A 24366-nucleotide genomic window follows, 5' to 3' on the forward strand; every position below is an offset into this window, starting at 1 on the left:
AACTGTGAAGTTTGTCAGATAAAGTCCATCGTTGTCTGTTCAGCTTTCACAAGCTCTCCCAGGGACGGTATATTTGACCCAATTTCAGATGCGATTGTTTTTAAAGCCCGAGAAAAATCTGTGCATTTCGTTTAGTTTTTAAGCAGTAAAGACGATGACGAGCATTTCTTGACTCCCTCCAATTGAAATTTGACCCAAAACCTCAGGAAGACCAGGCTCCTAATTTCCCTCCAGGCACAAAACCTGGAGGCGGTCTTCTCCATTTTACTTTCATTTGGGCAAGGAGGGCCTGGAGGGGTACCCTTGAGGTTCAAGTCATGCTTATTAAAGTGGCCCATTTAAAACCCCACGTTTAAGGTCTTTGAGCAACATTTCTTTGTAATAAACGCTGGTTGTGAGCTGGCTCGCCCTGGGGGCCGGCCACGTGTACTTAGTGTTGCTTTGAGAAATTCAGCATGTTTGAAGCCCTTATCTGTTGGAATACAGTCTTAAAAATGTATCCCTTTGTAGATGGCCCTCTGGCGGCACAAAACGTTCTGTGGAAGTGCGGTCGGTCCAGTAGACAATTGCTTGGTCAGTGTGTTGATTCTGTTGTCCTCTTTCACTGAGGACCCTGCGGAAAAGAGTGAGAGGGTGAGAGTTGCTTATCAAGTCCGAGGGCCAGTCGGACGCAGTGCGTCCTAGATACCCTCACCTGCGCGTGTCAGGCAATCGTGAGGTCCTCCCCACTTCACATATCAGCAAACGAGGCTCAGAGCTCGGGGACATTGTCCTGAGACCACACAGCTACTGCAGTGTTGAAGCCACTTTACACAACTTTTTGGAATAAGTTAAGTTTCAAGGAAGCTAAGAAGTAACTCTGGAGCAAAGTTAGGATTCAAACCCAGTTTTGTTGGGCAACCCTTGCTCTTTCCGCTCCACCAAGCTGCCTCTTTTCCCAACAGTGGACATTCGCATGGCACTTTCTGCTTTATGATTTCACACGTACCTTTCATTGGGTCGTCCATCCGCACTGAGAAGTGGGCAGGGCAGAGTCTGTCCTGTGTCACTGGGGAGGGAATGGAGACCCCAGGAGGTTAGCAGGCTCTCCCAGTGAGTCCAGTGGCCACAGAAGGGCCGGGCTGGGGGCAAGGTCCATGGTCCTTTCTGCTCCCCATGGGGCCCACATGGGTGCAGGACTGAGAACAGGAGTGGGGCTGGGGTGTGGGTCCTGAGATCCCTTTGTTACATTCAGCCTGAGAAAATAACTGAGTGAAGCTGATTGCAACTTGGCCTTTATAATACTACACCCCCCCCCCCCCCCCGCATGTTCACATAGGACCGTGCAGCCACGTGTATAGGACGTCTGCATGGCCAAAACTCCAGCAGGCCTCCAGGCACCTAGAAGGTAACTGTGTGGCCTGGCCCAGCCCCCACTGCCCAGGCCAAGCCCTGGGTTGGCCAGGACCTGCCAGGGCTTTTGCAGCTGTTCCCTTACTGTCGTTTCGTCCCTTTGCTTTCTGGTGCCGCTCCTCCCAGGTGCTTCCTAACTGGAATTTCCTCCCTTATGACCGTTGTGCCAGCTCCTCTGCCATATTTGCTACATGCACAGTATCACCTCCAAGAAGAGGGCTAAGCATCAGGACCTTGGTGTGTGTTGTTAGAGTATGGCCTTTGGAGCGGGGCTGTGGGAGCCCGAGTGTCGTTGAGGACGTATCCCCACCCCCTGCCATGTCTGCCATAGGTTTCAGGTTTGGGACAGCTCAGGAGCAGGTCCCCTCTCCCCCCCACCCTCAGGGTGATTCGGGAGTGATTTAAGAGGCCTGTGGTTTCCCCAGTGTCCCCTCGTTCTGTAAACACAGCTCTGGCTTGGCTCTGTGCTGGGAGCAGGATTCCAGGTTTTACACCTTATTCTTCAGAACCCTGACTCAGGGAGGGGCTTTGGACTCAAGCCTCACTTTTTACATATAATTGAACTATTTTAAAAACTGTTAGGAAAAGCTGCATGTACTGTTGAATATATGTATTCTAGGCCAAATGGTAACCCAGTGGGGGCCACCTGTGCCTCACCCTGGGCCAGGGGGTATGTACAGGCCTCAGGCCGACCAGCTCTGTCCTGCCCGCTGTGCGCGGGAAACTGCGAGAAAACTGCTCCATTTGCTTTACTGACACACACAACAGGATTTTCTCAACACTGTGCAACCAAAGCAAAAAATGAGCTCGTGGCTCGTACAGAAATGAGTTGGTGGCTGAGGCTGTAACCAGCTTTCACAACCCCGACTTTTAAAGTTGGGTTCACTCAGTCTCATTGTTGACTTTTTGTTGAGTCAAGGTATAAATTTTAACTCATAAGTTACCCTATTAATTTTACATGTTGTGGTTCCATGAAAGCTTTTGTTTGGAGGCAGGGTAGGGGTGGGGGGAGGCACGGCACAGTGTAGATTGGATGCTGTGCTGCTCAGCGGGAAAATATCAAAGAAATTAGAAAAGCGCTGGTCTAATGGATAGGACACTGCTGGGACTCGAGACCTGGATTCTCAGCTGGCTTTCCCAGGGACTGACAGGCGATGTGATCCTGGGCCAATCACATCACTTCTCTGGGCCTTGGTCTCTTCGTCTGCAAAATTTGAGATTCCATCAATGGTTCTTCCTCCATCTGCCCCTTCCCTCACTTTCCCAGCAGCACCTATCCTTTAGAGACCTGCGGTCATCCTGCGCAGCAGAGCCCTTGCCTCTGGCTGAGCTCTGACCCTTGAGTACTTAGGGGTCAGCTAGATGGATCAGAGAAGCATTGAGAGCCAGGTGGAGTTTAAATCTTGACTGGGGCCTCCCCCTGCTTCAGTTGGACTCGGACCTTAAGCAGAAAGCAGGCCCGCAAACAGCTGTATTTAAATGGCATCCCTGCTGTGGGCTGAATCGGAGTGCCGCTCCCCTCCTCAGCGCCACCTTGTTGCTGCGCTGGTCCAGATGCGCTTGCAGAGCTGCTGGGTCCTGTGATCCTGGGGCGGCCCTCCTGTTGTGGTCTTCGGGGAGGTGGTCGGCTAGAGGCCCGCCCAGTTGTCAAGCTTTTGCAGCCCCCTGGTACAATAGAAGACACCCCAAATTTCTGGAGAAGGAGAATTTTCTATTAAATGGATATAAACGTCCTTTGGGCCTTAAGGGGTTAAGGGAATTACTGTTTTCCCTAAAAGCAGGACGTGTTTCAATTACAGGAGAATTAACATTTGCAGCCCCCTTCACTCCTCAAAGTCACCTTTCCTTAAACTCTGTCTGTTGGGATGATATTGGAAGACAGCCTCCAGATGGCCCGGATCTCTCAGCCTTTATTCCTGGTTTTTTAGTAACTCTCCTCGATAGATGCTGGAAGGATAAGCCACAGCTGCTTGCTATTGTGATTTCTTGAAAACACTGAAGGCCTAAAGGTTTTTGTTTGTTTTGCTTTTAGTTGCTTATCTGGGCTGGAGGTTAGATTATTATGGCAGCTGTATTGATCAAACCCAAATGAAAGCTGACATGAAACAGAGCCAGAGGAATGCAAACTCTGGGAGGTGGCCGCAGAATTTATTCCACCTTAAAGGGACAGCTGGCAACTTATCCACAGTGGAGCTCATTTGGCTTGGTTTAGGCGGAGTACCTTTTATAATCAGCAAGCCAGAGGTCATTAAAAGAATGCGTGCCTGCTGAGCCATCAGCTCTAAAAATGCACCTTTTTAAGGAAACCTCTAACCTGGCCTGCTAGAAAAGCCTGGGCCCTGTGTGGTTGCTCTCCCCGTGGGTACAGCTGAGGAGGCAGGTGTTCTGGTTGGTAAACATACCAATCTTCCAAGAATCTGAACACTTTAAAATATTTTTAATACTAAAGTTACACATTTTGAACTTCTAATTACTCTCTAAAGCTGTTGTGGAGAATAAATGAAATTAAATGCATTACCTGCTTAGAAGAGGCCCTGACACCCAGCAGAGGCTCAATGAATGCTTGTTGAAGGAGTAACAGAATTATTTAACAGAGTTCATCTGACATTCTTATCAGGTGGTACTGGACACAGATAAGCGATACGCCAGGAAAGGCAGCCGATACCAGGCAGGCGATATGCTAGGGATGATGCGGTGCAGACTTGCTTATTGAGGACTGTGGGCATTTTGCAGTCTCTAAAAATGGGAAGCAAAATCAACCAAATTCCATACTTCACCAAGCACAAACTCCTAATAGCAGTGGAATTTTCCTAGCCAGGCTCCCATAGGACATAGGAGAAATTTTCCACATAGGGAGGACCTCAATGGCCAGGTCCATCATGCTTCTCCTTCCCCACCCCGGCTGCCTCCGCAGATCGGCTTCCAGATTCGCACTCGTGTGCAGGACCTGGGCCACGGCTGCATCTTCCTGGTGCAGAAGGCAGGGGCCCTCCAGGTGTGCCCCACCGACAGCTACACCAAGAGGGAGCTCATCGAGTGTGCCCGCACGGTCACCGAGAAGGTAAGGAACAGCCCTTGGGTCAGATACAGCCATAGTGACCTGCTGTGATCAGGGACGTGAGCAGGAAACTAAGCCAAAAACTCAGCCGAGTCAGGTGTGGTCGTCTTCGTTGAGCCCAGGGTCATCCAGAGATGGGGCACACCAGGGAGCTGGGGGTGATCCATATGCCTTGAAAAAGTGAGAGTGTGAGAGAGACTGTCCCACAAAGGCCAGGGCCCAGGCAGGCTACCTTGAAGGGCTCTCCTGCCAACAGCCTGGACGGACCATAGCAAAGTCAAGGGTCAGCACCAGGAGCACCCCCTGCAACCCTTTTGGCACTTTTGTTCCTTAGGCTTCCTTCTCGGGGAGGCTCCCAGGTGCTGGGGCGATGAGTAAGAAGGACCTAAAGTTCCTTTCATGTAGCCTCTCTATTTCCAGACCAGACAGTAGTGTGGGGGAGGGTTAAGCGCCTGCCTGGCATCGCATGGCACCTGGTGGGAGAGCAGGAGCCTGCGTGATGTGTCCTGACTCCATGGCAGCCATTTGTAGAGAGAACCACGCCGTGTAGTGGATGGGGTTCTAGGGTCTCAGCTAAGTAACTTCACCTTTCCAAGCCTCAAATTCCTCATCTGTAAAATGGGGATAAAGAAATATCACTCATTCCTGGCCCACGGGGTTGTGCAGGTTAATTGTGTGTGTATGTGCTTCTCACAGTGCCAGACACACAGTTCACTCAATAAACACCAGCTGCTGCTCTGTGTAAGCAGTCCGCTAACACTGCTCTCCGGGAAGTCCTTCCCGATTCTAAATGTCCCTTCATTCCCAGTATCTCCTTTGCTTATTTCTCTGGGCCATTTTTCAGGGCAGCTCTTGTACAGGCCGCAGGAGTGCAGGCTGAATCATCTGCACTTGGCTGGCTTTCTCTCTCCTTCACTCGGGTTCTTAGGACATAGAGCTCTGTACTGTTTAGAGGCTTGGCAACAGGACTGGAGGGTGGGTGGGGCACCCCTCACCTGGAAGCTGCCCTACAGAGGCTGCTGTGTATGCTGACCCTCGCCCAGGCCAAGACTCCATCCGGCCACCTCCCACAGTCCACAGGACGGTCTGGCGCCCCTGGACTCCACAGAAGAGGAAGTGGATGAGGAAGTAAATCTCTCAGCTGGAGGAAGGCACTCTCCTCCTTCCTTTGAAAGCCCTTCCTTGTCATTGAAGTTACTCTTGCCAAGCTTTCCAGTAGAAGACCTTGAAGGGAGCTGGGCAGGGGAGTTGGGCGGGGAGGCATTCAGGTTGCACGATGTTGGTGAGCCTGGCCAGCCAATGCGATCTTCCAGTGCTGGCCCTGGTCTCACTGCTCCTCCCAGCTGAGGAGCCCGGATTTAGGGTGCCTGGAGGAGGACCAAGGGCAGAGAGGAGACTTGTTGAGAACAACTAATCGATTTGTTGGTTTCTTGGGTTTCTTACTATGGGTCCCTGCCCTTCTAATCTCCCACCCTCCCGTACCCACCCCCCACCGTATGTTTCTTAAATGTCTTGGTTGTGTTTGTATAACTGTCCCAGCCATGAGCCCCTTGACTTGTTCACTTTTGGTCTTCATTCCTAAGTAACTAGTAGATGCTCAATAAACACCTGCTGACTCACACACCTTTTGCAGTGGGTGGGACACTACATTTGCACCCCTATGTTCACACCGGTGAAGAAGCTCCCTCCCAGCCTTCTGATTACTTGCATTGGCCTTTTGCCCTCTGGGAGTCCTTTCCAGAAACTGGATCCCTCATTCGCAGGCCAGCTCTGTGCCGGTCTGACTCATCTTTTCCTGGCAGGGCACAGTGGGATTTAACTTGGGAAGTAGTTGCTCGTGGGCTGGCCTTGGGACGTGACGGGTGCTCAGGAAACAGGCTCTCTGCCCTTCTTGCCAGGCCGTGTCCACGGCCTCAGCTGGGATCTAGGCTGCACAGGAGGGAGATAGCGTTCCAACTCTGTGCCTCTCACTGATGCTGTAACTGCCCTTTCCTGGTCAGCGTGTTCTTAAAAATGCATTCACAATACATGTGCAGACTCCTCTCTGGGTCAGCCAGAGTCAAGGATGGTGAGTGTGCACAGAGATTCACATTGACAGCTCCTGGCCTCGAGGGCCTCGGCCACCAGCTGGGTCCACGCTGTTTATAATGGGGTCGGTGGGCCATCCAGAGGGCAGGGGCAGTGTGTGGAATCCCCAGGAAGTACAGTCATCTCTCTGGAGGGGACAGTGGGGAAGGCATCCCAGTGGGGACTTGGAGCTGGCTGTTACAGGATGAGCAGGTCACTGGCTGGAGAAGAGGAGGGGCGGGGGCATGGCAGGCAGAGGGCAGACCCCCTGGGAGGGGGAGCAGCTGAGGGTGTTTGGGGAAGTGAGGAGCTGGCTGAGGCAGGAATGAGCTGTAATGCTGCTAAGGAGCTGGCAAGAGTGGGGCGGGGGGCTAGAGAAGTAGAACCTGTTCACTCCGCTCCACAGCCAGGGAGAACTGTACACGGCCCTGTTGGGGGGATCAAGGTTGTATTTTAGGAGTGTCTCTAAGAACAGAGAGGGTGTACTGGAGGGGGCGTGGCAGGGGGCGTGTGGGGTTGCTGACATGGAAGACACTGGAATGCATACTTAGCTGACTTGCTGGACCCGCAGGTCCCTGGAATTTTTTGGTGGCAGATGGTAGCTTAAGGGAGTGTTGGGGTAGAGGTAACATACAGCAATCCCTTCTGGGGTCCACTATGGAGAATTTTCACTGAAGAGGCCCTTCTTACTTAAAAATGAAGAATATATAAAGGTATATCAAAAACGAAAATTTTAAAAAGGTGGCCAAGGTGGGGAGTGACGAATGTTAGCAGAGGGGGTTGTTCTACAAAAACCTAATCAGACGGGGCAGAGATGGCCACACCTTTCCCAGGAGCCTAATCCTTTATCCCTGCTTATGGTTTCAGAAACATAATCATAATTAAATAATAGCATCTGCCCCCTGCCAGACACTGGTGCCAACTTCCATGTTAGACGTTGTACTCACGTCTTCCTGCACTTAATCCTGCCAACAACCCTTGGTAGACAAGAAGTAATAGCTCCACCTTACAGATGAGGAAACTGAGACTAGGTAAACCTGCCTACCCAAGCTTAAGTAGCCAGCAGAGAGCAAAGCTGGAGTTCAGACTGAGGCTGTTGACCCCAGACTGTGCTGTGAACCCAGAAGCTGCCTCAACTCCCAGAGCAAAAATATCAGTGTTTTCAGACTGGGCACCTTTGTTGCCTCCGCTGCCTCTGACGTGCCCTCTCTGCCTGCAGGTGTCCTTGGTGCTGTCAGCTCTCCAGGCTGGGAACAAGGGGACCCAGGCATGTATCACAGCTGCCACTGCCGTGTCCGGGATCATTGCCGACCTGGACACCACCATCATGTTTGCAACCGCGGGGACCCTGAATGCAGAGAACAACGAGACCTTCGCAGACCACAGGTACGGGGCTCCTGGCTGTGGAGAGGGTCAGGCCGGCCTACTGGACATTGGAGACACTGCCCAGAAGCCAGAAATGAGGTCATTCATTTTGATTTCAACACAATGTTGCAGCGGGGGAAGTGAACCACGTAATCAAAGTGAGCCCCTCTTGCCAGCTGTCGACACGGAGTCAAGTCCAGCATGGCCTCCCTCTCAGCCTAAACCCAGCCTGCTCTGCAGAGGGTGGCTTTTTGTCCCTCGCTTTCCAAGTGGAGAGGGATGCCTCTGATCTGCTCACCAACCCCAGCAGGACTGGGAACAACGGGCGCAGGGACAGAGAGCACTTCCCTGTGTTGGGGAGTGGGGCTCTGAGCCTGCTCTGCCCCCTGGGCCGGCCCTTCAGAGCCCACTCGAAACCCACTCAAAGGGCTGGTGCCAGGGTCTCTGTTTGCTCTGGAGACCACCCATATGTCCAGCATCCTTTCCCTCTCTTCTGTGCTGGGGCTGGGACAGGAAGAGATTCCCAGTGGTCACCCCTTCCAGGACCCAGCCTCTTGGGCTGACATGCAGGGAGGGTCCCCTGATCCATGTGGTCTCACAGCTCCCTGTAGCTGTGAAGTATTTTTAGGGAGGGTGGGAACCCCAGGAAAGAAGGTGACCTCTCATTTAGCTACAGGGCTGGGGGCAGGTGGCCAAGCTGGTGGGCCTGAATCTTTCATTGAAGTTTTACTGGTAATCGACTTATGTGAGTACAGGGCTGACTTCTCTCTCCTCTCTCTGTTTCTCCACATGAAGATGAGCACCCCTGATAAGGGAGGAGAAACATATCGCCTCTCTTCCTCAACGCCGTTTAACAAAAAACCCCCTATGAAGGGTTTCTTTTCTTCCCAATTCAGTAACCAAACTTGGTCATTTGTCTCTCCCCCTTCTAGGGAGAACATTCTGAAGACAGCCAAAGCCTTGGTGGAGGACACGAAGCTGCTGGTGTCTGGAGCCGCGTCCACCCCAGACAAGCTGGCCCAGGCAGCCCAGTCCTCAGCAGCCACCATCACCCAGCTTGCCGAGGTGGTCAAGCTAGGGGCCGCCAGCCTGGGCTCTGATGACCCCGAGACCCAGGTACAGGTGGGCCTGGGAGGCGGGGGATCTCTCAAACACTGCACACCAGGCCTCAGAAGAAGCCAAAGGCAATAGGAACCTAGAAGTAAACAATGCGTGCGTGGGTGTGCCCAGGCTTTGGAACCCGGTAGGATGCCATTATCCATGGCATGGACCATGGGAGTGGGCGACAAGCCGACAGATTTGAGAGGAATCTGTAAAGAAGACTCAGCCAGCCTGGTGAAAAATTGAATGCAGTGAGCATTTGGAGATAATGATGAAAGAGGAGGCAAGGCTGACTCCCCAGTTCTGGCTAGATCAGCGGGTGGAGGGTGGCTCCATGTACAAGCTGGAGCGCTTGGGAGGGAGCTGGCCTGGGTGGGGAGATGAAGGCGAGTTCAGTTTGGGTCATGTGGAATTAGGAGAGGCAGGGAGACAGGCAGGTACAGGTGGTGTGTGGGCAAAGGCCTGCTCAGGTAACAGGGACGCAGATTCAGGGCTTGTTGCCATACAACCGTACAAGGTGACTGTGACCACACAGGAGGAAAAGTGTGGAGTGAGAGGAGGAGGGGCCCCGAGGAGTGCACCGTTCAAGACCATTTAAGGACCCAGAGATGAGTATGGAGTATGGAGTTTGAGAAGCAGATGCAGCTGACAGGAGCAAGTGTTTCAGCCCACCAGAGTTGACTGAGGGGTCCAGAAAGATGAAGGTGCGAGAGCCGGCCACTGGCCCGGGGGACCTGGAAGGCGGGGGGTGACGCCCACTAGGGCTGTTTCTGTGGAGAGGCAGGGAAGCCAGGTGAGGGTGAGGAAATGAAGCCAGCACCTATAGACACCCTGCTTGAGAAATTCGGCTCTGAAGTGAGAGAGAGAGAACTGCAGGGGCAGGGAGGGCTCCGTGCTCTTACACTCTGCTCTGATTTGCGGTTTCATTGCCATTATCTGCCTGTTCCTTGGTCCCCCTGCCTATGCTGTCAGCCATCAGGACAGCACTCACAGCTTACTGGTGTTTGAAACCTAAGCCCCCAAAGCAACTCCCAGGGCACAGTGGACGCCCATCAAGTACATGTTCGGCTGTTTTTGAACTAGCAGCCAGCCATAGCCATCAATAATGGATTCTGCCCCTTCCCAAGTGCCAAACTTAGTCCCCCGTTCTCTCCGCCCCCAGCACCATCGAGTGGCCGACCCTTTGGTTTTCCCTGAGGAGACCGTATTCAGTAAACCAGTCTCACTGGCCCATTTGGACAATGCCGGGGAGAAAGCTCCCTACTGCTCTGTGCCTGGGCCGGTGACAGCCATTGCTCTAATTAACACAGGCCTCCAGCTTTGCTCCCGGACAGCCATGACCTTCCCTTCCTGACGTCCTCCAGTGCAGCCCAGCTCTGTGAAGGAACCTTCTGAACCTTGCCATTTGGCTCCTTCCACTGGATTTCTCTTTGATGACATCAGAGCTCAGACTGGCTGCCCTCTGCGGTTCGGAGTCTTCACAGAAGTCCCTGCCTGCACTTTTGTTCTCACCCCCATGGAGGAAGAAAAGGCTTGAAAATGTGTCATTGGGGCGGGAACTCACGCTCTCCAAGCCTGGCTCAACGTTAGAAGTGACTTGACCAGGAAAGATTTAAACCTTTGAATAGAGAAATGTATTGCATTGCTTAGTCTTAACTGCCAAATGGCCTAGATATCCTAAAGCTTCAATTTTTCATGAGACCTCTAGTGAAAAATGTCCCCACTTGCCAGTCAGTTGCCCGGTGACCAGGGATGGCACCGGGCTCACGGGATACAGGCAGCTCACTGTGCTTCTGCTCCTCAGTCTCCTCCCTGCCCCTCCCTGCAATGCTCCCAGGAATCAGTGTGAGGTCCGCACAAGTCAGCCCTTCCCCTCGGGCCCAGTGCAGCCCCGCCCACCCCGCGGTTTCAGAGGTTAGTCAAGGTTCCCCGAGCCCTGCAGGTGAGAAGGTGCGGGATGGAGAAGGGGGTGCAGGAGGCTGTGCAGCTGCAGTGTCACTGTGCTCGCAGCTGTCTGAGACTCTAATTTCTAACATGTGTTTCTACGTACTGATCCAGTTCGTCCTCACAGCGGTGCGGTCAGACAGGGGAGTTGGCGCAGCCAGTCCCCATGGTGGGAGCCAGAGCCTAGAGCGCATCACATAGTCTGGAGGTTAAGACCGTGTCCTTCGGTTCAAATCCCGACTCTCTCACTCCCAAGCCCTGGGAGAGTGGGCACTCCCACTTGAAGTGGCAGTCGGGAGGGTTTGATGAGGGAACACGTGTATCGTGCGTGGCTCAGCCCCTAGAACACTGCCCTCAGTCAGGTGAGGCTGTTGTTGTTGTTACCGGAGTAGGAGTGGTTACTATGGCAGCTGGACCTAGAAGAGTTAAATGCAAGAGTTACTGCATCACGTAACCCCTGAGCATGGCTGGTACTTCAGATTGCAAGTCTAGCACACTGATAGGAACATACTGTATCATATCCCGTGGTATAGGGGCACGCATCCGTGTGTGCATTCATTCCACCGGAGTGCACACTAACATGCCAGGCCCTGTTCTGGTGTGAAACACACACACAGGAGACCACACCAGCCTTCTTGCAGTTTACATCCAAGTCAGGGGAAAAGGCAGGCAGTGGTTAAGAGAATGAATAATAACATAATTCCACATGCCGATAAGTGCTATAAATAAAGCAGGGCAAGCTGATGGAGTTGCATTGTGTGGGGGTAGGTGGGGTTGGCAGGAGCCTCGGTGAGGGTGGTCCACAAAGGTCTCTGAGGACAGGATACTGGAGCTGAATGATGAAAAGAGCCGGGTTCCAGACAGAACAGCAGGAGCAGAGGAATGAGTTAGGGCTTCAATGGGGAAGAAAGAGCCACGTGCTGGTAGGACGTGAGTCAGAGAACCCTAGGAACCAAAGACCAAGGTGCAGGTGGATGGCCGTGGAGTCCTTGCAGGCCGGGCTATGAGGCTGGCATTTTGTTCTCAGCGTTTTTGGTTACCAGTTCAGAGCCCGGTGAATGGCGCTGCCTTTTGGAGTCTGCTTAGCTGCCTTCATTCTTTCTTAGGCAGCTTGTCAGCAGATCTGCCCTCTAGAGGCTGTTTAAACATATCAAGTGTCAGCCTCTGGGAGCTTTCCAAAGTCTGGGTAATGAATCCTCATCCAGACTCCTGCATCAGAATCTCCAGGGGCAGCTCCCAGGATTCTGGGAGCTGCAGGTATGAGAGCTGCTGACCAAGAGACCCCCAGCCTGCCCTCAGGCCGTGTGTTCTTAGTGAAGCCAGTAGGTGACTGCTTGCGGTGCTTACCTGGGCTCTGTGCTCTCTTTCAGGTGGTGTTGATCAACGCCATCAAAGATGTAGCCAAGGCCCTTTCAGACCTCATTGGTGCTACCAAGGGAGCTGCCAGCAAGCCCGCTGATGACCCCTCCATGTACCAGCTCAAGGGGGCTGCCAAGGTAGAGTGGAGCCCCAGCCCGGGGTGAGCATGCAGGCGGAGTGCGGGAGAGAGAAGCACACAGGAGAACGGGGGGGGGGGGGGGGGGGGGGGGGGGTGCACATGTGAGCTCCTTTCTCACTTAAGGTGTTTTCACTCATGGCTTAGATCTGGAACCAAAGGAGTAGGGGTTGAACCTCAGCGCACTGTTTCCTCTCGGCCTGTCTTCCTATGCAGGTGATGGTGACCAATGTCACCTCCCTTCTCAAGACTGTGAAGGCTGTGGAGGACGAGGCCACGCGGGGCACACGGGCGCTGGAGGCCACGATCGAGTACATGAAGCAGGAGCTCACGGTGAGGAGCCAACAGCTACCTCTCTCAGACCCTGTGTCCAACAGCTGACCCCCAGCGCAGGCTTCTCTGAGACTGGTATAAAGAGGTTTTATCCAGACCACCTGCGCTAGGGAGGCTCCCTCTCCTGTCTGCCTGAGATCCTACCTGCCTGCCAGAGATGACCACCCCAGAATTTGGTTAGGATCCATTTGTAATTGTAATTTAGGAATCAATTGAAATGAACCACTTAGGACTCTTCAGGTTTAATTACACTAAAATTGCAGCATGAAACCAAAGCATTACAGGCGGTTCCCGGCAAAGGGAAATGCCCTCTAGCTCTGTGTACTCACCTGGAGTTTCAGTCGTGTGTACAGTGAGCATCCCCTCTTGGTTCCCGTTGCTCTCAGCAGCGCTTCACTCTGTGAGTTTTGGAGCCTGAGATTCACAACCTGGATGCTGTTACCTGAGGCGCTTCCCTTTAAAATCCAGCTCCCTTCTCGGTGAAATGTCTGATCTCAGGGAAGTCGACCCCATGTTCTTTCTTGCCTGGTTCCAGCATCGCTGAGCGAGAGTGTCCTGCCGCCACCGGGACACAGCTGTTACCTGTCATTCTAATTCCATGATGACGGGACTGACTCGTCCCTATCCCTGCAAATGGAAGTGTGCTGGAAATGAGTTTTTTCAAAATGAGGTTCTTTCTAATAGGTCTGATTACAGATTCAGCTTCCTTTTGGGGGGGGGGGGGAGGCGAGGGACTGGCCTTTGCTGCCAGTTTTTCTGCATCGTTAGAGGATCACTCGTGAAGGTCACAAGCCCTGGGGGTCAGCAGTGGAAATAAGTGGTTCTGCCAGGTCCTGGCGAGGGAGCCTTGTGTTCTCATTTCCTGTCTTAATGGACTCAAACTTGGTCGATGTTGCACTTAGTTCTCCTGCAAAGAAGAAACTAAGAAACACAGGCAGTGTCCTTAAGCACTGCTGCCTGGCACGTCCCTGCTCACACCTGCTGGGGTTTTCTAGCAACGTCTGGACACGTTCTGACAGAAGTGCATGAGCTCATTGGTGGCAGTGGAAAAGAAGATGTGAAGTTTGGAGTTTTCCTGGGAAATTGCAGGCACAGGGTCAATCTAAGTATACCAGTGATTTAAAACTGACCCAGATCGTGTGTCCATGACGTAGGAGGTTCCAAAGGAGCATGAGGCACATTAGTGTGGAGCTCTGGAAGTGTGGCCGTCATTCTACTGCAGCATTCAGGGGTGGGCCTGGGGTTTAGGGTCCTGCCTTAATTGCAGCTGCCCATTTTTAGGGGGATAGTGTATGTTCGACACTGGTTGGCGTGTGACAAGGGTGCTGGCTGGGTCTTCCTTTCCACCTCACGGAATTCTTCCCTGCTGCAACGTGGCTGCCTAGGGCCTCCACGTCTAGGGCTGCCTAGAGCAGCTGGTTTGGGAGTCCTCACGTGCAGGGACAGACATACGTCCAGCACACAGCCAGAGCACCAATCACTCAGGTTAGAGGGACAAGACAGATGGCCTTGAAGGATGAATGGGTGTCTTAACTGACAGGTGGAACTTTGAAGTGGGATATTCGCTTAACATGGTTAATTCATTTCACCTCCTCTACAGGGGTGGCAGGTGTGCACCCATGTATTTATTGTTAACTAATTCACAGTATCACTGTGGCACACTCGACACAAACGCCTCCGCACAAGTTTGCAGTTATATTTGTAAGACGGGCTAAGAATAGAAGACACTGAATGTTTCATTTGCCTAGCCCCAACCCCTTTAAGAGAGAGAGATGAGTCCAGAGCGAGGCATACAGGTCAGTCGTACCCTGGACCTGACATCGAGACTGCAGAATTTCTGGGCACTGCCGAAGCTCCAGCAGGGATGGGGCAAGGCAGCAGGAAGCCACAGAACTACCTTCCCGGGGATGGGTGGCTTATAAATATTGAGTATTCATTTTTGCAGGCAAACGGGTTAATGCTGTAGGTGTGTCTGTCTCGCCTCATTGTTCTCACATGCTGAGTATAGGTGGGCAAGGCTTGTCCATGCTAGAATCCTGAAAGCCAGAATAATATTACTGCACTCAAATTAAATTTCTCATTTCCTGCCTATCGACGCTTTCTTCCCGCTGCTGGCTCGGTTTGCAGACACTGAGCTGCAGCCTGGTTGGAGGAAAATAAATTTTGTCCTTCTCTTTTTGATTTTCTCACCTCTTCTATTTCTAACTTTCAGGTGTTTCAGTCAAAAGAGGTACCTGAAAAGACATCATCACCTGAAGAATCGATAAGGATGACGAAAGGCATCACCATGGCAACAGCCAAAGCCGTGGCAGCTGGGAACTCATGTAGGCAGGAGGACGTGATCGCCACTGCCAATCTGAGCCGGAAGGCCGTGTCAGATATGTTGACGGCTTGCAAGGTAAAGGCCCTGGCGTTGTTTTGGTTGGATGGATGGTTCTCTGTCATGATTGAGTGGTTTGGTTTAGTCTGGAGAAGGAGAGGGGTGGGAATGTTCCAGACAGAAGCAGCTCCGTACCTCGAACTATACAATAAAATGCACGCAGAGGGCATGTGCACATCAGCCCGTGGAAGGGACTCTGTAAGGCAGTTCTGTGTTTGAGAGGGGCTGGAGTCACCTTGCTCGCTTAGCCCTCTCACTTTTCCTCTCAGTTCTGCTTAGCAGGCAGGACGCCTTCTCCCAGAGAGTGTAGTGCAGGCCACTCTGACAGCAGTGAAGAGGGACAATGGCCTTTGGTTCCAGGCCCTCCAAATGAAAACCGCATCCCTTATCTGCCTGCACCCTTTCCTGCTTCTGTAGGCCATCCATTCTGCGCGAGGAGGGGAGCTGCCGTAACTGGGCAAGGAAGCGAGTCAGAGGAACAAACAGCATGTTGGGAACTGCCTTTTTGCTCTCTGTGCCAGACAGAGGCTTTGGAGAAACTCTTCCGACTCTGACTTGGATAGATGACTAGGGCAGCTGCCCTGAGCCCGTGCTTGGGGAGGGAGCTGGGGAGACCTGAGCTTTATGACCTTCTGTTTATTTTTTTTTTTCTATTAAGAAAGTGAGCCCTAAGAGCCCTCTACCCCTACATCTATTGGTTGTCCCCAGACCTTGACCCTTCCAGGCACAGCCTTGCCCCAGGGACTCTGATGTGTGCTCAGTGATTGCTTGATTGATTGATTGATGACCCCCTGCTGGGGGGGGGGAGGATGAACCACAGAAGCTGAAAACTGGCTGCTGCAGCTACTGCAGCCTGGGGTCGGAGGGAACAGGGCCACTGTCCCTGGTGAGGTGAGTTATGGGAGCAGCTGATGGCTTCCCGGGGGTTCCTCAGAAGGGGTAGGATGAGCTGGAGGTGGGTGTGCAAGGGCCCGGTGTGGGAGATGGCATCATTTCCTGTTCTCCTGGGTGGGATGGAGGGTGGGGGAGGTGGGAGGTGGAGAGAAGAGCGAGGCAAAGTTGACAGGACCACTTTCCTGAGGGACCTCATATTCTGGATTAGGGAGTTTAAACTCTCTCCCAAGGCCACAAGGATTTGCCGTTTTGATGTGCTTAATGGAATCTGCCTTCCAGAAGTGACAACTCCCACAGGGGTCATAGTCTCAGTGGGGGAACAGTACTTGCCTTGGGGGGTGTGGCCCAAATGCTACTGTGGTGTGCTTGCAGGGCACCTCACAGTTTTGGAAGGGTTGTCGTGTATATTCTCATTTGATCCTAGATGGGAAGGGCAAGGGGAATTGTGCTAATTTGATGGATGGTGAAATAGCCTTGGAGGGACCAAGTGGCCTGACCAAGGTCACACAGCTATTTACCCTCAGAACCAGAACGGAAGTCCGGTCGTCTGAGTTTGCAGCCAGGCTGTTTCTGCCGCTGTGGCCTCCTAGCTGTAAGTCTCCATCAAGATCACGGTGGTTGAGGAGTGACAGGAACTTTGTCCCCATGTTACAGACATGAAATGACAAGGGGACATTAAAAAGGAAAAAAAATTAGATATAAATGGCAGGCAGCTCAGATTTTCAAGTCTCTTTCATAATACACACTCCCCTGTTTGCAGGGGAAGGGCTCAGCGTGGAAGGACAGGTGCCATGGCCCAGACTCAGTCCTCTCTCTTCTCTGGCCCCTGGATCAGGTCATCCTGATTTTGCAGGACAAAATAACAGCCCACTTTTCTCAGGCCTAAGCCAGACTTGATGACAGGCGTCACTGCTGAGCCCTGAGGTTCCTGTTAGATAGGATTAATTCAGCCGACTGACATTGACATTTGCTTCCGTCTCCTGTATTTCCACCCCTTTGCAGAAAGGAAATGAGGTGCATGCAGTAGGGAATGTGGAGACTCCCAGGGATGTCGATGGTGGATCAGGAAGGAGCCCTTAGGCCCAGCAGAGGGCCAGGTTGCTGTATGGGGCTGACAGGGTAGCCAGGGCAGATTTGGAGGTGCAGTAAATTATATACTGGCTCATCTTCTCAGAAAGGAAGGGTTACACGAATCCCTGAGGTGGAGACAACGCCTTCCCTACTCCCTAAATTAATTCCGTGTCTGTTCTTTTCTGGTCTTGCTTCCATGTGCCTATGTTTACATTAGATATAATTTTATATCTACTGTTACCATTAACAGTAGTGGTGTTTCCATTGGACATGTTGCTGTTAGTCATTATAACTGACTCTTCAGTGATCACAGTGTACTCTGTTAATGAATACAGTCTTTCCCCTATTATCAGATATTTAGGTTGTCTGCACTTTTTTTTTAATCATAAACTTTAATGCAAGGAACATCATCAGGCATATCTGTTTTTTTTGTTTTGGATTATTTCTCAGGCAAGACTCCCAGAAGTTAGAACTTAGTGAGTCAAATGGTATGACATTTTATTTTATTTTATTTTAATTTATTTAAAAATTTTTTTATTTTTTGATTTGAGAGAGAGAGTGGAGAAAGGAGAGAGGAGAGAGATTGGGAGAGAGAGAAACATCAATCTGTTGTTCCACTTATTTGTGTATTCATCAGTTGATTCTTACATGTGCTCTGACCAGGGATTGAACCCGCAACCTTGGCGTATTGAGATGATGCTCTAAGCAACTGAGATACCCAGCCAGGGGAACATTTTAATTACTGCCAGGTTGCTCTCCCACATTGTCCCACCAAGTTACAGAGCCACCAGCAGTGGGCAGGAGCACCTCATCCTTACTTAGCTCTAACACAGCTCTGAATGAGGGCCTCACACTTTATCTCCTGGGGTGACATGGAGCAGCGTCGTTGTCTGTGTCTTCCCCAAGCAGTGTCTCACCAAAGCGGACATGGGGCTTCGCTCTCACACTTGGAGACACGGGAGCAGGGATGAGTACGATGCAGTGGTGGTGAAGAACGTGGCCCTTACAAGGTTAAGCAGTGGTTGCGAGCACGCCGTGGCCCTGCCTTTCAGGCCTGCTAGTCCTAAAATGAGTGAAACCAGACTCTGGCCACGGGAATTATCTGCACTTCTTCCCAGGAGGTTGGGGCAGGGTGTCAAGTATGGGGAGAGCCCCTAGCAGCCCTCAGTCCTAGGGAGAGGGGCTTGCCTGGGAGAAATGTGGAGTCTGGTCACTATCCCCCACCTGTCTTGACCTTTTCCCCTAATGTGTGATTCCTGAGTGTCCTGATTTGTGATATATTTGTAGTTTTCTATGTGTTCCTGTAAGCCCCCTCAAGTTCTTTCCAGAGTGAGGCTGTGCAAGGAAGAAGGGTTAAATGGGTAGAGTTGCCATATTTAGCAAATTAAAAATAGAGCGTCCCAGTGTTACATTAAAATTTTTTTCATTATTTTTCCAAGACCCAAATTCAACTGGGCATTCTTCAGTTGGTGTAGCAACCCCGTGAGTGGGCATGCCGTCTGCAATGGTATATTGTGAATGACTCAGCTCGGCAGGTCACAAGGGCAAGGCAACCAAAGGGGGCAAAATGCTGCATTAACCATACCCCCTGGTTTGCTTATCTGGACGCATGTAATGGGCGGCACCTCTGAGCATAAGGGAGTTCTGTGTCTGAAGGCCCCCAGGAGCCAGAGGCCCTGGCTGGCAGACTCACTGTGACCCCAGCGTGCTCAGATCTCAGAGTGAGGACCTGGGTGTGATTAGTCTGTGAACTGAGAGGGGCCCGTAGGACGTCCCACGTTTCTGAAGAGAGGCACGCTGACCCTGAGACAGCACGTCTCCTGCTGTAAGCTCCAGTCGCGAATCTTTCCTGAACTTTTCCGTGTCTGTGGAATTTCTTACATGTCAATAAAAGATGGGATGGGGGAGGGGGAGAGAAAGGAAGAAGGGAGAGGCGAGGGACCAGAGTCGCTTGCTTTTGTCTGGCTCCAGGGCACTAAAAATGTCAAGATACAAACTCGGAGAGAGGCTGCTGTGGAGGCGGGGGTAGCAGGGGGAGGTGGAAGAGGAATCCAGGGGGTCAGGGAAGGTTTCTCAGAGGCCACTGAGGTAAGGCAGAGGGGGTTCCAGAATCGAGGGTTCAGGGCTCCACAACACTGCTGGGCTGGTGACTGTCCCCACCCCCTGGTCCACACACCAGCTGGCTCTTTTTGTTTTGAGATGTCAACGTTTCTCTCTCTCCAGCAAGCATCCTTCCACCCTGACGTCAGCGAGGAGGTGCGCGCCAGAGCCTTGCGGTACGGGACGGAGTGCACCCTCAGCTACCTGGACCTTCTCGAGCACGTCTTGGTGGTGAGTAGGGGTGTGGGCCGGGGCAGGGGAAGAGACCATCCTTTCCTCAGGAAAACCCTGCTGGGAGCATGTTCAGGCTGCACGTGCGCCGCTGGGACTGGATTGAGAGGGAGTCTCCCGCAGCACACTGCCCCAGCACACCGAGATACAAGCTTGGTCTGGGGGAAGCTGCAGATAGGATCAAGAAGAGCCTGGCTGTCCCGCTGCACCAAAGTGGCAACACTGGCATTAAACAGAGACACAAAGTGGGTGGGACAGGCAGAGCCACCACTGGAAAAGTGTCAGGAGGTCCTATTAGGAAGACCCCAGTCTATCCTGCGAGGACAGAGAAGGTTCCTAAAAGAGCCACACCAGCCTCCATGACAAGTGAGGAAAAAATATCACCAGTGCTACAGGTGACCTACGAGGCTCTCTTGACTTTCTCTAGTTCTTGAATGCATGCCTTAGACCACACTGAGTATGACACTTCCCTTCCGCTGACGACCTTCCACCACCTGTCTTAACCTCACAGACCTGGGTTAAGAAGGCTGAAACAGAAGGCGCTGGCTGGGATGTGGTGGCTATGGCTGGCAGCTGGCCCGCACACATGGGAGCCCCGGGCTTGCACCAACTCCCAGTTCCTAGGTGGCTTGGTCCCCCTACACCCTAAGGGCCAAACTGTGGGGAATCAGAAAGTATATGTGGTCTGTTCCCAGGGGCCACGTTTGGAACTGGGGTGGGGGTGGAGTGTCTGGGAAAGCAGAGGCCTTATCAGGCAGAGCACTCAGCTTCCTATGAGGGATGGGAAGGTCCCACAGACAGATTACCTCATTGGTTTTGACCAGAAAATTCCAGCCTATTTAAGATTATATTTCTGGCGAAGGTTGAAACTGCATTCAGATCAGGTAATAAATCTTTGTCTTTAGCACAGATGACCCCCCTTAGGTCCTGTTTTGGAATTTCTCTTTAACATCCCCTTCCTTTTGAACAGACTCAGCTTGACTGAGAGACGAGGTCAAAATTCAAGGCATTAACCCCACACTCTGGAGTTCCTACAGCTTTTACGGAGTCTCGGTGTGATATTCACGGGTCATGATGTTTTTGCTTAATCCCAGTGACACGCACAGGCCACATCTTCAGGTTCACTCTCTTTAAGGCAGTCATTCTCTTCGTTCCCTTTCTGACTATCCAATCTTAAGTAGACCATTTGCTTGGTGAGTAGTGGCTGTGAACATGCATTTAAAGCTTTTGAGAAAATACAATGTACCAGAGAAATTATTATGATAAATACAAACAGGAAAATATCTAATGTTTGGAATGCACTTTGGAGCCAAAGCCCCCAAGATCCAAACCAATCAAAATCAACTAAGTGAAAGAAATACCCTGTTGAGGAGGTCACCTTTTTAAGCCAAGTGGCTTGATTAGCGAACTTACAATAAATACACGACTGAGTTGGAGTTTCCCTGGAAGAGCTACCCCAGCTGCAGTGGGCAGTGGCGGCCGTAGCACGGGCACCTCCTTGCTCATCCAGGAGATACTCCAGGGAGCTTCTGTTGTCGAGAGCAGCCTTGACAGAAACTCGAAGGACTTCTGGTGGGTAGCTGTTGCTTCACAGTGAATTCTACAATGTTTTCAGAGTGAAGGAGAAGTTCCTGATTATAGCCTTATTTTTATTTATTTCAAACTAGGGAAGTAGGGACCTGCCAAAGGAAGTGAATTCTGAATTACGAAAAACCTTCTGGCAGGTCCTGTCTAACTTAACTCGGTAAACTCAGGGTTTGGACCAGTGAAGGTGTCTGTGTGTGTTTGTGAAGGTTTGATAACGAAGAGGATGCCTGGCTGGGTGCCAGCCGCCTGTCTAGGAGAGTGATAACCACCGCAAACAAAATCCTGTCAGGCGTTAACCACTTCCACTACAGTGGCACTGCTAATGGCCAGATTGGAGTTTTTGGTGACAAATCCCAAGTCTGAAAGGTAAACACCCCTCACACTCCACCACCTCAGCAATGGCCTGGAAGATATGGATGATGGTGTTATCTTTCCAGGCCAATGCCAGGGTAAAGGAAAGAGGAAAGAAGAAGGGGTTTCATGTTTAGTTAAAGTATGAAGTCTTGCTCCGCATCTTGGGTGGAAGCAGTCTGGTTGATGTCAGCTATTTCTCTTCCTCGTAGATTGTGGTGGGGCCCCGCCCACAGGGATCACCCCACCCCACCCCACCCCCTGCTGATAGGGATGAGAATAAGTCTACCAAGACATGATCTGCTTGGGGAGGAAAGGTGGCCGATCTTTCAAAGGAGAAGGGCCAGGAGCCTGTTCCTCAATGGGCTTTTATTGGGTTTAATTTGCACAGGAATACAGGTAAAGCTCATCAATCATTGTTAGGCAGTAAGGATCAAACAATAGATAACATACAAAGAACTTTGAGGCTTATTCTGAGTTAAAGTCAGTTAGTTAAAGGGTTATAAGATTTTGGGAAACAAACTCATTTCAGGCTTGGACCCTTATCATTTAAACTGAGGGTTGTAAACAAAGCAGGTTTCACACGATTTTATGCATTCTTTCTTAGGCCTGATTGCCCCAGGGAATCTGCCCTTTCCAGCACAGGACTGCACCGCCCTCTGTCATTGTTTCAGGCTTAAATCAGGCAGGGGAAGTAAGGCAGCCAAGAGATTAGGAGACTTCTTGCAGACAGAATGAGGACTCAGGCTATGTCAAAGCCGAAGGGCGAGGGTCCATCACCCCCATTTTCTATAGCCCCCCGGGTCCTTCCCTGTGGGCCTTTTTCATGACCATGCCTGTCTTAGGTCATCCCTCCCTTGAGGAATCTTACCCGTCATTGGCTAACTGGTCAGGCTCAGGGCCAAGCAGGGTGAAGTAAAGAGGGCAGAGGCGGTGCCCCTGCCAGGAAGATAAGCTTTGTCTCCTTAGTGTCTTATGGTCCCAAGGTCTGTAACTCAGCCTTAACCATGGGGGTTACAGCTTCTGAAACTAGGCAGGGTTGTTCCCAACAGTGGATATGAATCATAGTGTCTGTACAGGACCAGGGGGCAGGCAGAGCCTTCTCTAGGGTGTGTCCCTAGCTCAGCGCCTTCTGATTGTTCCACAGTGTCCTTGGAATTGTTCCACGGGAGTACTTGGTAAGGTCCCTTCAGCCAGGCTCGAGGGCTATCTTCCTCTGACGATGCTTGGCCAACAGGGTCCTTTAAAATGGGATGTGGGAAAGCTTCTTTTACCTATTGATGATAAGCTGGAGCATAAGGAGACTTAACCATAGCTGGTCATACTAGCGCAAGACTCAGGGATCAGCAGAAGGTTGTACACCAGCAGGCATTGGTCTACTACTGATTGTCTTGTGTGAAGTGAGTTTGTTTCCCAAAGGAGGCACTGTGAATAGTCAGCAAGACCAAAGGCAATACCTTAGGCAGGGGAGTCCAGTAGTTACAGCAAATTTAGAGATTTTTCAACTAATGATCCCGTTCATTCTTTCCACCTTGCCTGATGACCAAGGGCTATAAGGACAGTGATAATTCTGAGAACTTTGCAAGTCTTTCCGTCAAGGCTCACATGATTTGCCCAGTGAAGTGGGTGCCTAGAACACAGGAAACTGTGAAAGGCATACCCTAAGTGCGAAACACACTTTCTATCAGTTCCTTTGCCACAGTGAGGGCATCAGCCCGCAGCAGGGGAGGACTTCAACCCATCGGGAAAACACACACGCAATAACGAGAGGGCTGAGAAGGTCTGGAGGGCACAGGTGTACGGCCTCTGGGGGCAAAACTAATTTTTCCAGGATTGTGGGCCTGGCCAGCCAGACATTGCTGGTAGACTGTTTCTGTAAATGTATGGAAGTCTCCCCTTCCGTGTTTATTCATAATTTGAGTCATCTTAAAGGCACTGTGGTGGGTGAAGCAGAAGCCGAGAAGAGGGGCCTGCCAGGGAGCCTCAAAGAACCAAGTGGCCTTCTTGGGTTTCCCATAGCCCTGACCGTTTGTCTCATTTATAGCCATTGTTTATGCCTCTCAATTTCTCAGAGTCGGGAGCCCACTGCTGCCACGTTAAAGACATCAAGGTGCAAAAGTTCAGCAATAAGAGGTCACTTTTTACAGAAACAGAATGGACCGCATCCACCTGTGCCACAGTCTTTATAGCTTCTGTCGTTGCTGCCTTTGCGTGGCAGTCCGGTGGGATCCCCCCAGCACTCAGGTTCAGTCCTTTCAGTGGGAGCTTCACTTTGGTGACGGCAACCTGAGAAGGTAAAGGAAAGAGCAGTAAGAAGATCATTTATTTATTGCCTGTTTTTGATTGGCATCCCAGAGGACATAAGGAAGCCCATTTGTTTCCATAATGTCCCTAAATCATGGGCTGCAGAGGTGTAGTGGCTACCGTGCAAAGACTTAGTTTGTCCTGCTTGGGTAAGGACATGGAGCTCTGCTAGTTGGGCTGGTCCAGCTTGTGGGAGGTTTTTCCCCTTCTGAGTAAATCATATCGGGGAGAGGTAGCATAGCCAGCTTGAGAATTCCCTTTCCATCTCTGTAGTGTGGCCCATCAGCAAACAAGATTAGATCAGAATTAGTTAAGAGGGTGTCTCATAAGTCAAGACTCAGCATCACAAAATGGGATATTATCACCTCCTCATGGGGCTCACCTTCGTCAGTTAGAGGTAGTAACATAGCAGGGTTAAGGATATTCCCATGTTTAAGATGTAGATTAGGTGGTGAAAGCAGAAGGATCTCATAGGAAGATAGTGTACTGCAGAGAAATGCTGATTCAGTTCCGAGTTAAGATGACTTTGGATAGTGTGTAAAGTTTGCAAATAAACATTTCCCAGGGTTAAATCTGCTGAGGCTTCCACTAACTTTGCAGCAGCAGCTATAGCCTTAAGACAGCAGCTAGACACAAGTGCCTGAATCAAGTTGTCTGTGCTGTAATGGACAAAAGCCCTTTGTTTATTACCAT

The 24366-nt window shown here is 51.4% G+C and overlaps 1 protein-coding gene across 5 annotated transcripts in view; it reads left to right on the forward strand.

Annotated features, from left to right (window-relative positions):
• Positions 1-24366, forward strand: part of TLN2 (talin 2) — a 412505-nt gene that overhangs the window by 356886 nt on the left and 31253 nt on the right. For all 5 annotated transcript variants that reach the window (XM_053928612.2, XM_024567594.4, XM_045201599.2 and 2 more), the window contains 7 exons: positions 4307-4453; positions 7737-7903; positions 8815-8998; positions 12298-12423; positions 12639-12755; positions 14968-15153; positions 19324-19431. In XM_053928612.2, the coding sequence (XP_053784587.1) occupies positions 4307-4453; positions 7737-7903; positions 8815-8998; positions 12298-12423; positions 12639-12755; positions 14968-15153; positions 19324-19431 (1035 nt within the window). The remainder of the gene's footprint in view (positions 1-4306; positions 4454-7736; positions 7904-8814; positions 8999-12297; positions 12424-12638; positions 12756-14967; positions 15154-19323; positions 19432-24366) is intronic.

This window comes from Desmodus rotundus, chromosome 7 (genome assembly GCF_022682495.2).
Source record: "Desmodus rotundus isolate HL8 chromosome 7, HLdesRot8A.1, whole genome shotgun sequence".
NCBI classification, from domain to species: domain Eukaryota; kingdom Metazoa; phylum Chordata; class Mammalia; order Chiroptera; family Phyllostomidae; genus Desmodus; species Desmodus rotundus.